This window comes from Pan paniscus, chromosome 4, assembly GCF_029289425.2.
Source record: "Pan paniscus chromosome 4, NHGRI_mPanPan1-v2.0_pri, whole genome shotgun sequence".
Lineage (NCBI taxonomy): Eukaryota > Metazoa > Chordata > Mammalia > Primates > Hominidae > Pan > Pan paniscus.
In genome coordinates, this window is record NC_073253.2 from 77937517 (window position 1) to 77951410 (window position 13894).

Genomic DNA, 13894 nt, shown 5'->3' on the forward strand with positions numbered 1-13894 from the left:
ATACAGTGGAGTGCAGTGGCATTCACTTGTAGTCTCAGCTACTGGGGAAACTGAGGTATGATTACTTGAGCCCAGGAGTTCAAGCTCGGCTGCAGTGTGCTATGATCGTGCCTGCGAATAACTACTGCACTCCATCCTGGCAACATAGCGAGAGCCTGTCTGTAAAAAAAAAAAAAATTAAAAAATCTTTTAAAGCAAATATTACAATCCTTGATTTTTTTAATCATTTAATATGGGGAGCTTTTTCCATCTCCAGTTATAATAATTCTTAATAAGTTATTCTCTTATATAATTATAGCCTCCAAGACCCTTTACATTAAAACCTGAAGTGTTGTAATCCTTAATTTGATTCTATTTATTTTTGATATTATCTTTTTACTTTTGAATTATATTCTTCTATTTTCATTGCTCTTTTAACTGTAGACATGTGCTTGGAGAATAGCTATGTTCTTTAGAAAATTAATATGTTTTAGTTGATTAGTTTTATTGTGTGTGTTTAAGTGTATTGACTTTTTTGTGTTCCATAAATAATTGATTTCTTTCTTGACTTTTAATTAATTTCTGCTTTTACCTGCTGGTATAAATCAGAAATGCCTGATTCTTAAAGCCAATCAATAAACAGATTTTGAAAAAGCTTTGAGTTACTTGAAACACATTTTTATGTCTTGACATACCTGAACTGTAGCTGATTACTTAATCCTCACTTTTCTCATAACATTTGCTAAAAGTACTCAGTAAAAATTTGTGGCATTTATCGAAAGTTACGTATTTTATGACTTCAATTTTGTGTTTTAATCACAACATCAATATTTTGCTAATTATTACTCTTGGTTTATTTTATCACTGAATTGTCAGGATGATTCTCACATTCTTTCCAAAATCATTCCATGTCTTAATCATTTACTAAGTATTTACAAAATTCTGGCTACTTGTACTAGGCAAGTGGGTTCAAGATGAGTAACACTGACCTTATTATCCTCAAGGGTCTCAAGTCTTTTCGCATCTTAAAATATTCCATACACATGCATACTCCATACATACACATAGAGTTTTCTAGATGACTGAAGCTTGTCCCTTAAAATATTAAAACTTAACTTTAAAATGAAAATCCATAAAAAATGAAAAATGTCTTGAGGGGCTGTTGCTGTGATGCCTGTAATCCCAAGGCTTTGGGAGGCCAAGGCAGTTGGTTTACATGAGTCCAGGAGTTCAAAACCAGCCTGGACAGCATAGTGAGACCCCATCTCTACAAAAATTAGCCAAGCATGGTGGCTGCGCCTGTTGTCCCAGTCGTACAGTGGCACGACCACAGCTCACTGCAACCTCAAGCTCTTGGGCTCAAGTGATCCTGCGCTGAGGTGGGAGGATCACTTGAGCCCAAGAGCTTGAGGCTGCAGTGAGCCATGGTCATGCCACTGCATTCTAGCCTGGGTGACAGAACAAGACCCTTTCTCAAAATAAAAAAGAATCTTGAACATCTTCCTGCATTCTTCAACGGAATAAACTGAGCTGTCTTAATTTTTTTAATTGTGACTTACATTTATCACTATTAATATTCATTATTTTCAGGTTTTTTCCAATCGTGCTGGAAGCTATCATTTATTTTTCATAGTTGTTAATGTGCACTATTTCTTTAAATTCTCATCTCTTAAAATGTAAAGAGATTCTGAGAAATGGCCTTGGAGTGAATAGGTTGACGTAGTTTTTACTTCTGACAAATAAGTCCATGAGCTTTTTTAGTGTATAGCCAAAAGTATGGATTCTCACTAATGTCTTTTCAGCTTTCATTATCATCTTAAGGATTTCATAGTGGTTCCAAACTAGTTTCTTTGAATTGCTGTTAGTAGTCTCATTTAAACTTTTAAGTAAAAGCTACAACATGGATAAGCCTTAAATATTATGCTAAGTGAGAGAAGTCAAACACAGAGCCACGTATTACATGATTCCATTTGTATAAAACGTCCATAGTAGGCAAATCTGTAGAAACTGGAAGTGATTTAGGGGTTGCCAAGGGCTAAAAGAAAGGGAGAATGGAGAATGACTACTAGTGGCTATGTGGTTTCTTTTGGAGATCATGAAAATGTTCTGGAATTAGGTAATGGTGATTATTGAACAACTTTGTGAATATACTAAAAACTACTGAATTGTACAGTTTAAAAGGGTGAATCTTACATGTGAATTATATCTCAATTTTTAAAAATCTAAATACAAATTTTTATCATGAGACCCTTCAAAACACCACTCCCTGCATTGGGTTTTTGTTTTGTTTTTTTTATTTTTTTGTTTGTGAAGAGAGATGGTCTCACTCCATCACTCAGGCTACTAGAGTGCAATGGCGCGATCTCAGCTTACTGCAGCCAGTAAACGATCCCAGGCTCAAGCGATCCTCCCGCCTCAGTCCCCCAAGTAGCTGGGGCCACCAGCATGTGCCACCACATCCAGCTAATTTTTGGTTTTTTGGGGTTTTTTTTGTAGAGACGGGGTTTTGCCATCTTGCCCAGGCTGGTCTTTAACTCCTGAACTCAGGCAATCTGCCTCCCAAAGTGTTGGGATTACAGACGTGAGCCACTGTGCCCGGCCTATTCCTTAATTTTGAATGTTTTTATATTATATGTAATATTTATTTTCTGTTTTTGTGACTTGTTCTATGTAGCTTTTTCAGTCTTTAAAATTTTAGTTTGTCATGCTAGTGTTTGAAAATGAGTAATTCCTTTGGTAAGCTGTTAAACACATTTTTATGTTGTATTTTTAGGCTATGGAGTTACTAGTAGAGAAAGCAATCAGCAGTGCTTCTAGCCCTCAGAGCCCTGGGGATGCACTGAGAAGAGTTTTTGAATGCATTTCTTCAGGGATTATTCTTAAAGGTAACTCTTACTTTGTTTTTAATGAAGTAAAATGAAGTTTACTCATTTGCTGGTTGAATAATTTTTTTTATAAGTGGACAATGCTAATAATTTCCTCTCCCTGTGGTGATTGCTGTAGGTAGTCCTGGACTTCTGGATCCTTGTGAAAAGGATCCCTTTGATACCTTGGCAACAATGACTGACCAGCAGCGTGAAGACATCACATCCAGTGCACAGGTACTGGTATTCCTAAATTCAGAGCCCTATTGGGTTACTCCATTAAGGTTTTATTTTTCTGTTATTGTCTTAAGGAATATTATAAGTCACTATATAATATTCGTTCTTCTGCTTCTGTAGTAAGCAAGCCCCTAGAAAGGATATTAAAATAGCTTGCCCAAAACTAGATTTCACTAATAGAGTTTAAAATTTTATTATTTAATTATATGGGCATTTCTAAGTAAGTGTATTATATATTATAAAAATACAGCAATATTTTCAGTGTCTCATTAAATCTGGGTAATAGGTTATGTATCAAGATCAGCAGAAATTCTTATGTCCTCTGGTTGTACAAAAGTAATTTGCTGTGGTGTTTATGGTCATTATTGTTATAATTTAACCTTTCCTGCCACTGTCAAATAAAGTAAATAAAAATGTGGGCTCTGGAGACAGACTCCCTGGATTTGACTACCAACTCTGCCATCTCATCTGTAATATGGATATAAAAGCAGTATCTGTCTCAAACAGGATTGTTGAGAAGATTAAATGAGTTAATATGTGTAACCATCTTAACACCTGGTATATGGAAGGATCTTAAATGTTAGCTAGTATTATCATCTTATTAACCCTATTGAATAATTATGAAAAAGAAAAAACATTGAACCTAATGAATGAATGGAAAAAAATCAACCTAAGATTGGTACAGCTTCCCTTTGTTGATTCCAGAAATGTGCTGAGTAGGGGAAAAAAGCATGCTAGCTATGAACAGTAATCCACTCTAAGATGCTTGGGAGTTGTTGGATTTAAGATCTTGATTGGTTATCTTGAATAATTTGGAATTTGAAAGATGTCAGGATCAAAGTAAATTGTTAGGCCAGAAATGGTATTGGGGGAGAGAGAGTAGTAATAGAATATTATGGATATCTTACAGACTCAAAACATGACCAAATTCTTATGCATTCGCTGTTTTTATTTCTTTCATTTTATATTCTAGGGAAGAAGATAGTTGCCTTAAGTGTCTGTTCTTTCTCCCTTTAGTACTTAAAGGAATTAGTTATAAATTTAAGGGAAAAGAAATTCAAAAGGAAACACTTGAAAACTAACAAAATTCATCATTAAGAAGAATGCTTACTTTTCTAAAAATGTGACCTTAAAGAAAGTGGTCTGGTTTTAAGAGGACGTTTAGGAGAACATTTAGAAGTGTTCTTAATAAAAGTGAAGGAGTTACATAATATATAATGCATTTATGTAGCACTCATGATGTAATACTTGGATGAGGAGGAAAACAGATTAGTGTTTCCTAGGAGTGTTTAAGGATAGGAAGAAGGAATGGCATGGCTCTAAAGGGGGTCTTGTGGCAACAGAACAGTTAACCATCTTGATTGTGGTGGTAGTTACATGACATAAGGCGGCATGTGTGATAAAATTGCATAGAGCTATACACACATGCACACATAAATTAGTGCATATATAACTGGTGAAATCTGAAGTACCAGTGTCAATTTCGGTTAGTTTTTCGGTGGCCTGTAGTGCCCATGTTAACGTTCCTCTTCCTTCCTTTGTCTCTGGAATGATTCCATATTTCCTTCCACAGTGTCTACCTTTATTCTTGTATGCCACTATATGTCTTTTCTCCAGTGATCCTTTTCAAGTTGCTTCTGCCAGATACAGCCTTTGTCATTTATTAAAATTCCTTCCTATAGGTAGGCGTACATAGTTTAACATACCTTTAATAAACAGGCAAAATTTATAGGGTTAATCATCCCTTCCCAAGAAGCAAATGGATTATAAAATAAACCTTTAATCCTCGATGATTATTAAAATTCCAAAATGTCTTTGGGAATGATTTGTATCAATCTTCAAATTTAGTTTGCTGCTAAATAATTGCCAGTAATATGGTAGAATTTTCTCTTCTTGTCAGACCTTAGAAGTACCTACAAACCACATGCAGAACAAGAGATTATAGGGTGCTCACTCAAACCTCAAATGCTATATTGGTTTTACTTACTGGAGTATTCCTTCATTTAGAAACTCATAAAATATTAGCATAGGCTGGGCCGGGTGCAGTGGCTTCCACCTGTAATCCCAGCACTTAAGGAGGTCAAGGCGGGCGGGCCACCTGAGGTCAGGAGTTTGAGACCAACCTGGCAAAACCCTGTGTCTACTAAAAATAAAAGAATTAGCCGGGCGTGGTGGCATGTGAGTGCCTGTAGTCCAAGCTACTTGGGAGACTAAGGCACGAAAATCGCTTAAACCCAGGAGGCACAGGTTGCAGTGAGCCGAAATCGCACCATTGCACTCTAGCCTGGGCAACAGAGTGAGACTCCATCTCAAAAAAAAAAAAAAAAAGAATAGGCTGATGCTTAGTAAGAATATCTCTGTGGTAAAAATGTATAAATATTCATTATTATATATGAGATATCTTTTGATATTTTCTGTTAATGTAGAAGAAAACACTATTATGTTATCTTTAGGAAGGACCTTTTATAAGTCTCTCTGAATAAAGAATTAGTATATTATGATGATAAATATTCCTAGTTCTCACCTGGGAAGTTAACAGTCTTATAACTTAAGTGAAGTAGAGAAACGGTACTGGCAAAAGTCCCTAATAATTGTAGACTAAGTAGAATGCTGTATCAAGTCCTGACTACAGATGACTTTGAGACTTTCAGGATTTTCAAAGCAGGTGTATGAGCCAAAATTCTTAGCAACTAGAATTATCTAACTTGGGGGAAAAGTTTTGGAGCAATAAATTCCCATGTGGATGACTAAACCAGTAACTATCCTTTATCTCAAAATCAGAGCAGGGATTTAAAATAGTGTGAACAGCAGTCACTTTGAAAAACAGGTTAGGGCCAGGCACAGTGGCTCACGCCTGTAATCTCAAGACTTTGGGAGGCTGAGGCAAGAGGATTGGTTGAGCCCATGAGTTCAAGAACGACCTGGCAACATAGCATAACCTTATCTCTATAAAAAATTTTAATTAGCTCTGGGCATGGTGGCGTGCACCTGTAATCCCAGCTACTCAGGTGGCTTGAGGTGGGAGGATCACTTAAGCCCAGGAAGTTGAGGGTTCAGTGAGCAACGGCTCATGCCTGTATCCGAACAGTTTGCGAGGCCGAGGTGGGAGGATCTCTTGAGCCCAGGAGTGCATTACCAGTTTGAGCAACATAGCAAGACCTCATCACTTAAAAAAAGGAAAAGAGAAACAGGTTAGCAGCTCCTCAGTAAGTTAAACATGGATTGCTATATGCCTCAGCAACTCTTTGATATCTAGATATATACTCAAGAGAATTGAAAAAAATATGTCCCCACAAAAACTTGTGCACAAATGTTCAAAACAGCATTATGTGTGATAGTCAAAAAGTAGCAACAACCTAAATGTCCATCAATTGATGAATGGGTGAATAAACAAATACAGTCATACGTTAGAATATTATTCAGCCAGACATTAAAAGAAAGTACTGACACATGCTATGATGTGAATGAACCTTAAAAACTTTATCCTAATTATCTCGTTTATATGAAATATTCATAATAGGCAGTGGTAGTTCTCAGGGCCTAAGGATAGAGGGGTTGGGGAGTAACTGCTGTTGGGCTTGGGGTTTCCACTTAGGGTAATGAAAATGTTCTAGGATAAGATAATAGTGATAGTTGAGTAACTTTGTAAGTATTCTGAAAACTTCTGAATTTTACATTTTAAAGGTGTACATTTTAAAGGTATATGAATTTTACCAGAAAAAAAGAGTCCAGTTACGTTGAAGCCTATAACTATGTAGAGAAAGTTGCTGTTTAATCAAGTGACTGTAAAATTTCCTTGAATTAGGTTAAGTGGGTATATCCCTAGAAATGGAGGGATAGATTAAATCATGTCTCTGAAGTCCCCCTAGTTTCAAGATTTTAAGAAATCTTTTGAAATTGGTGCCAAAGATATTCTTACATACACATGGTCATGTGGTGAAAGTTTATTTTTATTCATGAAGTAACAAGGAATTTTTCTTTCTTTTTTTTTTTTTTTTTTTTTCCTTAAGACGGAGTCTCGCTCTGTCACCCAGGCTGGAGTGCAAAGGCGCAATCTCAGCTCACCTCCGCCTCCTGAGTTCAAGCGATTTTCCTGCCTCAGCCTCCTGAGTAGCTGGGATTACAGGCATGCGCCACCACCCCCCGGCTACTTTTTGTATTTTTAGTAGAGACGGGGTTTCACCATGTTGGCCAGGCTGGTGTCGAACTCCTGACCTCGTGGTCCACCCACCTTGGTCTCCCAAAGTGCTGGGATTACAGGCATGAGCCACCGCACCCGGTCAAGGATTTTCTTTCCTAATCATAGTGATTTCAGTCATACACAATGTTTCTATACTGATGCACATTTTTTTGTGTTCTAAGGAAGGAATCTTTTGGCATTGGCTGCTGTTAGGGAGCAACTTAGACTCATTGAAAACCAGCTACAGTATCAGTACATTTTTAAGATTGCACAGTGAATGCCACATTCTTCTGGCTGAAAGTAAACAACCCATTAAATAGATATTAGCATATCTTTAAGCTTTAGGGCAGGGGTATCCAGTCTTTTGGCTTCCCTGGGCCACATTGAAAGAAGAATTGTGTTGGGCCATGCATAAAATACACTGACACTAATGATAGCTGATGGGCTAAAAAGAAAAAAAAATCGCAAAAAAATCTCATAATGTTTTAAGAAAGTTTATGAATTTGTATTGGGCCACATTCAACACTGAGGGCCACGGATTGGACAGACTTGCTTTAGGGGTTTTTTGGTTTTGTTTTTGCTGTTTTTTTTTGAGACAGTTTCACTCTGTCACACAGGCTGGAGTGCAGTGGCACCATCTGGGCCCACTGCAGCCTCAACCTCCCCGTCTCACACAATCCTGCCTTAGCCTTGCAAGTAGTTGGAACCACAGATGTGCGACACCATGCCCAGCTAATTATTTGTAGAGACAGGGTCTCCTTATGTTTCCCAGGCTGGGCTCAAGTGATCTTCCCACCTCCACCTCCCAAAGTGCTTAGCCACCATGCCCGGCTAAGCTTTAGAATTTTAATAGATTTTAATAAATTTTAATAAAAGAAAAATGAAGTAAAAGCACAAGATAAGATGATATGATTCAGTGCCAAAGTTTGCCTTCCCTTCCCTTATCTTGGAAAACAGTAGGCTCTTTTTGGCTGTCAGTTCTGCTGATAGTTCGATATGCCCTTCAGCCAAGACGATTAATTAACATTTGGTCTGAACTTCCCCCCTCCCCTTTTTTTTTTAATTTAAAAAAAAAGTTAATTAAAATTTCAGAGGGAGAAGAGGATAGAACTTTAAAAATTGATTTAAATTTTTTTTTTTTCTTTGAGATGGAGTCTCGCCGTGTCGCCCAGGCTGGAGTGCAGCCGCCTCCGGGGTTCATGCCATTCTGCCTCTGCCTCCTGAGTAGCTGGGACTATAGGCGCCCGCCACCAAGCCCGGCTAATTTTTTGTATTTTTAGTAGAGACGGGGTTTCACCGTGTTAGCCAGGATGGTCTGGATCTCCTGACCTCGTGATCCACCGGTCTAGGCCTCCCAAAGTGCTAGGATTACAGGCTTGCGCCACCGCGCCCGGCCTTAAATTTTCTTTTTTTATTTTTTGAGACAGAGTCTCTCTCTGTCACCCAGGCTGGATTGCAATGGCACAATTTTGGCTCACTGCAACCTGTGCCTCCCGGGTTCAAGCGATACTCCTGCCTCAGCCTCCAAAGTAGCTGGGACTACAGGTGCATGCCACCACACCTGGCTAATTTTTCTATTTTTAGTAGAGATGGGGTTACACCATGTTGGCCAGGCTGGTCTCAAACTCCTGACTTAAGTGATCCTTCCACCTTGGCCTCCCAAAGTGCTGAGATTACAGACATGAGCCACCACATTCAGCCAATTTTAATTTTCATTTGGAATTGGAAATACAAGAGAATTGCTAAGAAAAGTTCAACTCTACCAGATATCAAAACATCCTATAAACCAACAGAAATTTAAACTGTAGTTATGGCACAGAAGTAGACAGATAAACCTTTGGAATGGAAGAACCTTGAAGTAGACCATTAGATATAAGGGAATTAATGTATGACAGACCTGATGCTTCAAATCAGTGGGAAAAGATGAATCATCAGCAAAGTGGTATTGAGATAACTGGCTAATCATCTAAGGAAAAAATTAAGCTATACATATATACAAGTAAATGCCAGCTGACTTAAGGAGCCACACATAAATTATCAAAGTATTAAGAAAAATATAATTTTTACATAGGCAAGATCTTTTTAAGAAGGCTGTAAATACAGGAAGCCATGAAGGATATTATTGGAAATTTCATATGGTATCTTTAAACTTAAGGAAATGAGCCAGCAAAAATATGCTGCACCTCACTGATTGATTAAAAATACAAGTTGGCTGGCCCTGGTGGCCCACACCTGTAATCCCAGCACTTTGGGAGGCCAAGGCAGGCAGATCTCCGGAGGTCAGGAGTTCAAGACCAGCCTGGCCAACATGGTGAAACCCCATCTCTACTAAAAATACAAAAGTTAGCCTGGCATGGTGGCATGCACCTGTGATCCCAGCTGCTTTGGAGGCTGAGGCAGGAGAATCACTTGAACCCTAGAGGCGAAGGTTGCAGTAAGCTGAGATCGCGCCACTGCACTCCAACCTGGGCAATAGAGCAAGACTCTGTCTCAAAAAATAAATAAATAAATACAAGTTATAGCCAGTCATGATAGCTCAAGCCTGTAATCCTAGCAGGTGGGCAGAGTTCAAGACCAGCCTGGGCAACATGGCGAAAATACCCCGTCTCTACAGAAAATAGAAAAATGAGCCAGGTGTGTTGGTGTGAGCCTGTGTTCCTGGCTACTCGGGAGGCTGAGTGAGATCTGAGCCCAGGGAGGTCGAGGTTGCAGTGAGTTGTGATGGCACCACTGCACTCCAGCCTAGGCAACAGAGTAAGACCATGTCTCAAAAATGTTGTAAATAACAATTAGATACTGTTTTGCCCATCATACTTGTGAGAATATTTTTCTGTTTATAGTATCCAGAAGGGGGAAGCAGACTTGCATACATATTACTAGTGGATATATTAATCAGTATAAATTTTGGGGAGCTTCATTTGTTAGTACTCATCACTTTTATATGTTCAGCGGTCCCACTGATTAATAAAAGTTCTTTCTCCAGAACCTGTCACATAAGTGCACAGAAACATCTTAAAACAAGCATTCATTGTAATACAGTAATAAAAATACTTGGAGGCCGGGTGCAGTGGCTCACGCCTGTAATCCCAGAACTTTGGGAGGCCGAAGCGGGCAGATCACGAGGTCAGGAGATCGAGACAATCCTGGCTAACACAGTGAAACCCCGTCTCTACTAAAAATACAAAAAAAAAAAAAATTAGCCAGGCGTGGTGGCGGGCACCTGTAGTCCCAGCTACTTGGGAGACTGAGGCAGGAGAATGACGTGAACCTGGGAGGCGGAGCTTGCAGTGAGCCAAGCTCGTACCACTGCACTCCAGCCTGGGCAACAGAGCGAGACTCTGTCTCAAAAAACAAAACAAAACAAAAATACTGAAACCAGCCTAGTGTTTACCAGTAGAAAATTAGGTAAATAAGTTTGGTACATCCACATGAGTATAATTACAGTTCTTAAATTACATACTGTCTACCAAATGCCTAGGAAAGCCATCAGCAACCATTCTGTTAAAGCAGGTAGCTCCCATTTTTCTTTGTTTTCAACATCCTGCTTGTTTCTTTGATGTCACTTCTCATAATTTTTGTAATTTTGTGTGTGTGTTAAAGTTTTTTGTTTTTTTTTTTAACTTACTGTTTAAGATAACAAAATGGCATGCACACAGAAAAGCTAGGAAATAAAAACATGAGAACATACAGATTATTTCAGTTGTGAAAGTAATTCCTTTAAATGTTTCTTTCATTACACATGCTTTTTTATGTTGCATTTGGAGGGAGGTAAATGTAGTAAGTATTACTACTTGGGGTTTTTCAATTAACTCAAAATTCTGACTCTCTTTGTTGCAGTTTGCATTGAGACTCCTTGCATTCCGCCAGATACACAAAGTTCTAGGCATGGATCCATTACCGCAAATGAGCCAACGTTTTAACATCCACAACAACAGGAAACGAAGAAGAGATAGTGATGGAGTTGATGGATTTGAAGCTGAGGGGAAAAAAGACAAAAAAGATTATGATAACTTTTAAAAAGTGTCTGTAAATCTTCAGTGTTAAAAAGACAGATGCCCATTTGTTGGCTGTTTTTCATTCATAATAATGTCTACATTGAAAAATGTATCAAGAATTTAAAGGATTTCATGGAAGAACCAAGTTTTTCTATGACATTAAAAAATGTACAATGTTAGGTATTATTTGAATGGAAAGACACCCAAAAAAAAAAAAAATGTGCTCCGACTAGGGGGAAAACAGTAGTTCCGATTTTTTCCCATTATTTTTATTTTATTTTCTGGTTGCCCTAGCTTCCCCCCCTATTTTTGTGTCTTTTATTAACTAGTGCATTGTCTTATTAAATCTTCACTGTATTTAATGCAGGATTTGTGCTTCAGTTGCTCTGTGTATTTTGATATTTTAATTTAGAGGTTTTGTTTGCTTTTTGACACTAGTTGTAAGTTACTTTGTTATAGATGATATCCTTTACCCCTTCTTAATATTTTACAGCAGTACGTTTTTTTGTAACGTGAGACTGCAGAGTTTGTTTTTCTATATGTGAAGGATTACAACACAAAAAGTTATCCTGCCATTCGAGTGCTCAGAACTGAATGTTTCTGCAGATCTTGTGGCATTTGTCTCTAGTGTGATATATAAAGGTGTAATTAAGACAGAGTTCTGTTAATCTAATCAAGTTTGCTGTTAGTTGTGCATTAGCAGTATAAAAGCTAATATATACTATATGGTCTTGCAACAGTTTTAAAGCCTCTGCATAATTGATAATAAAAATGCATGACATTCTTGTTTTTAATAGACTTTTAAAATCATAATTTTAGGTTTAACACGTAGATCTTTGTACAGTTGACTTTTTGACATAGCAAGGCCAAAAATAACTTTCTGAATATTTTTTTCTTGTGTATAAGTGGAAAGGGCATTTTTCACATATAAGTGGGCTAACCAATATTTTCAAAAGAACTTCATCATTGTGCAACTAACAACAGTAACTAGCCCTTAATTATGGTGACAGTTCCTTATTGGTGTGTGTGAGATTACTCTAGCAACTATTACAGTATAACACAGATGATCTTCTCCACACACCCCATCACCCAGATAATTTACAGTTCTGTTAACAGTGAGGTTGATAAAGTATTACTGATAAAAAATTATCTAAGGAAAAAAACAGAAAATTATTTGGTGTGGCCATCTTACATGCTTATGTCTCCTACACAAAGCTAAATATTCTAGCAGTGATGTAATGAAAAATTACATCTTACTGTTGATATATGTATGCTCTGGTACACAGATGTCATTTTGTTGTCACAGCACTACAGTGAAATACACAAAAAATGAAATTCATATAATGACTTAAATGTATTATATGTTAGAATTGACAACATAAACTACTTTTGCTTTGAAATGATGTATGCTTCAGTAAAATCATATTCAAATTTATTGAGTACTGCATCTTGTTATTCCTGACAAATGTTTGTTGTCTAAGCACATAATTTTCAGAAAATTTTGTAATTCAATACTATATTGGCTTAATTTCTTTCTAGGGTCAGAATCTACCCCCAAAGTCTTAGAGGGCCAGGAAACTATAGGAGACCACAGGGGAAATAGAACAGGAGACTCAGACTTTTCTCCCAGATTCATCACATACAGATTATCTAATCTAAAAATCTGAAAATTGTCAAAATCTGAAACTTTTTGAGGGCCTACATGACATTCAAAGGAAATGCTCATTGGACCATTTCAGATTTTCAGATTAGGGATACTCAACTGATAGAAATATTCCACAATCCAAAACACTTCTGGTCCCAAGCATTTCAGCTAAGATATACTCAACCTGTACTGTCTGTTTAACTTGGACAAGGCTTTTTTTCCCTTTGTAAATTTTTCTGGGCCTCATTTTACTCTCCTTTAGAATTTCGTTCCTCACAATTCTCTTGGAAGAATGCTGGCCTGGCACAATGGCTCACGCCTGTAATCCTAACACTTTTGGAGCCCGAGGCAGGCAGATCTGCTTGAGCTTAGGAGTTTGAGACCAGCCTGGGCAACATGACGTAGTATACATCATATTTTTTCAATGAGGAAACGAGCCCAGAATGGCTAAATGAAGATTATACACCTTATGTCACTGTTTAAGTGACAGTTTCAAAGTTCATGGTCAGCACTTTGCCAGGCTGCTTCCTTCACCCTCCAATTATGTACTAAAGATGTTTTCAGCCCATCTGGGACCAAAATTTTGCATTTGGTTTGAGTGTCTTCATCCAAAAATGCAATTGGTACCATTTAAGTTTTTTACTAAAATAATTATTTCTGTATTTTCTACATAGCTTGTTTTCATAGCTGTGACTAGACCCACATTAGTTATATGAAAGAGTAACTTGGATTGAATATTCCTTAGTATCCTCTGACAGTTCTTTTGTTTGGTTGTTTTGCTTTTTGAGACAGGGTCACGCTCTGTCCCCCAGGCTGGGGTGCAGTAGCACGATCCTAGTCACAGCAGTCTCGAACCCCTGAGCTCAAGCAATTCTCCCGCTTAAGCCTCTCAAGTAGCTAGGTCTAGAGGTGTGCGTCACTACACCCAGCTCTTTTTTTGTAGAGTTGGAGGCCTTGCTGTATTGCCCAGGCTGGTCTCAAACTTGTGGTCTCA

At 37.9% G+C, this 13894-nt stretch overlaps 1 protein-coding gene across 2 annotated transcripts in view; it reads left to right on the forward strand.

The window, feature by feature from the left end:
• ZFR (zinc finger RNA binding protein) overlaps positions 1–12690 on the forward strand; it is a 90611-nt gene extending 77921 nt beyond the window's left edge. Inside the window, exons 18-20 of one of the 2 annotated variants that reach the window (XM_034960212.3) lie at positions 2753–2864; positions 2983–3080; positions 11098–12690. In XM_034960212.3, coding sequence (XP_034816103.1) covers positions 2753–2864; positions 2983–3080; positions 11098–11277 — 390 coding nt within the window. In that variant the 3' untranslated portion in view covers positions 11278–12690. Of the gene's footprint in view, positions 1–2752; positions 2865–2982; positions 3081–11097 lie in introns of those variants that run through there. The other variant, XR_008625396.2, reaches the window with a different exon arrangement.
• The last annotated feature ends 1204 nt before the right edge of the window (positions 12691–13894 follow it).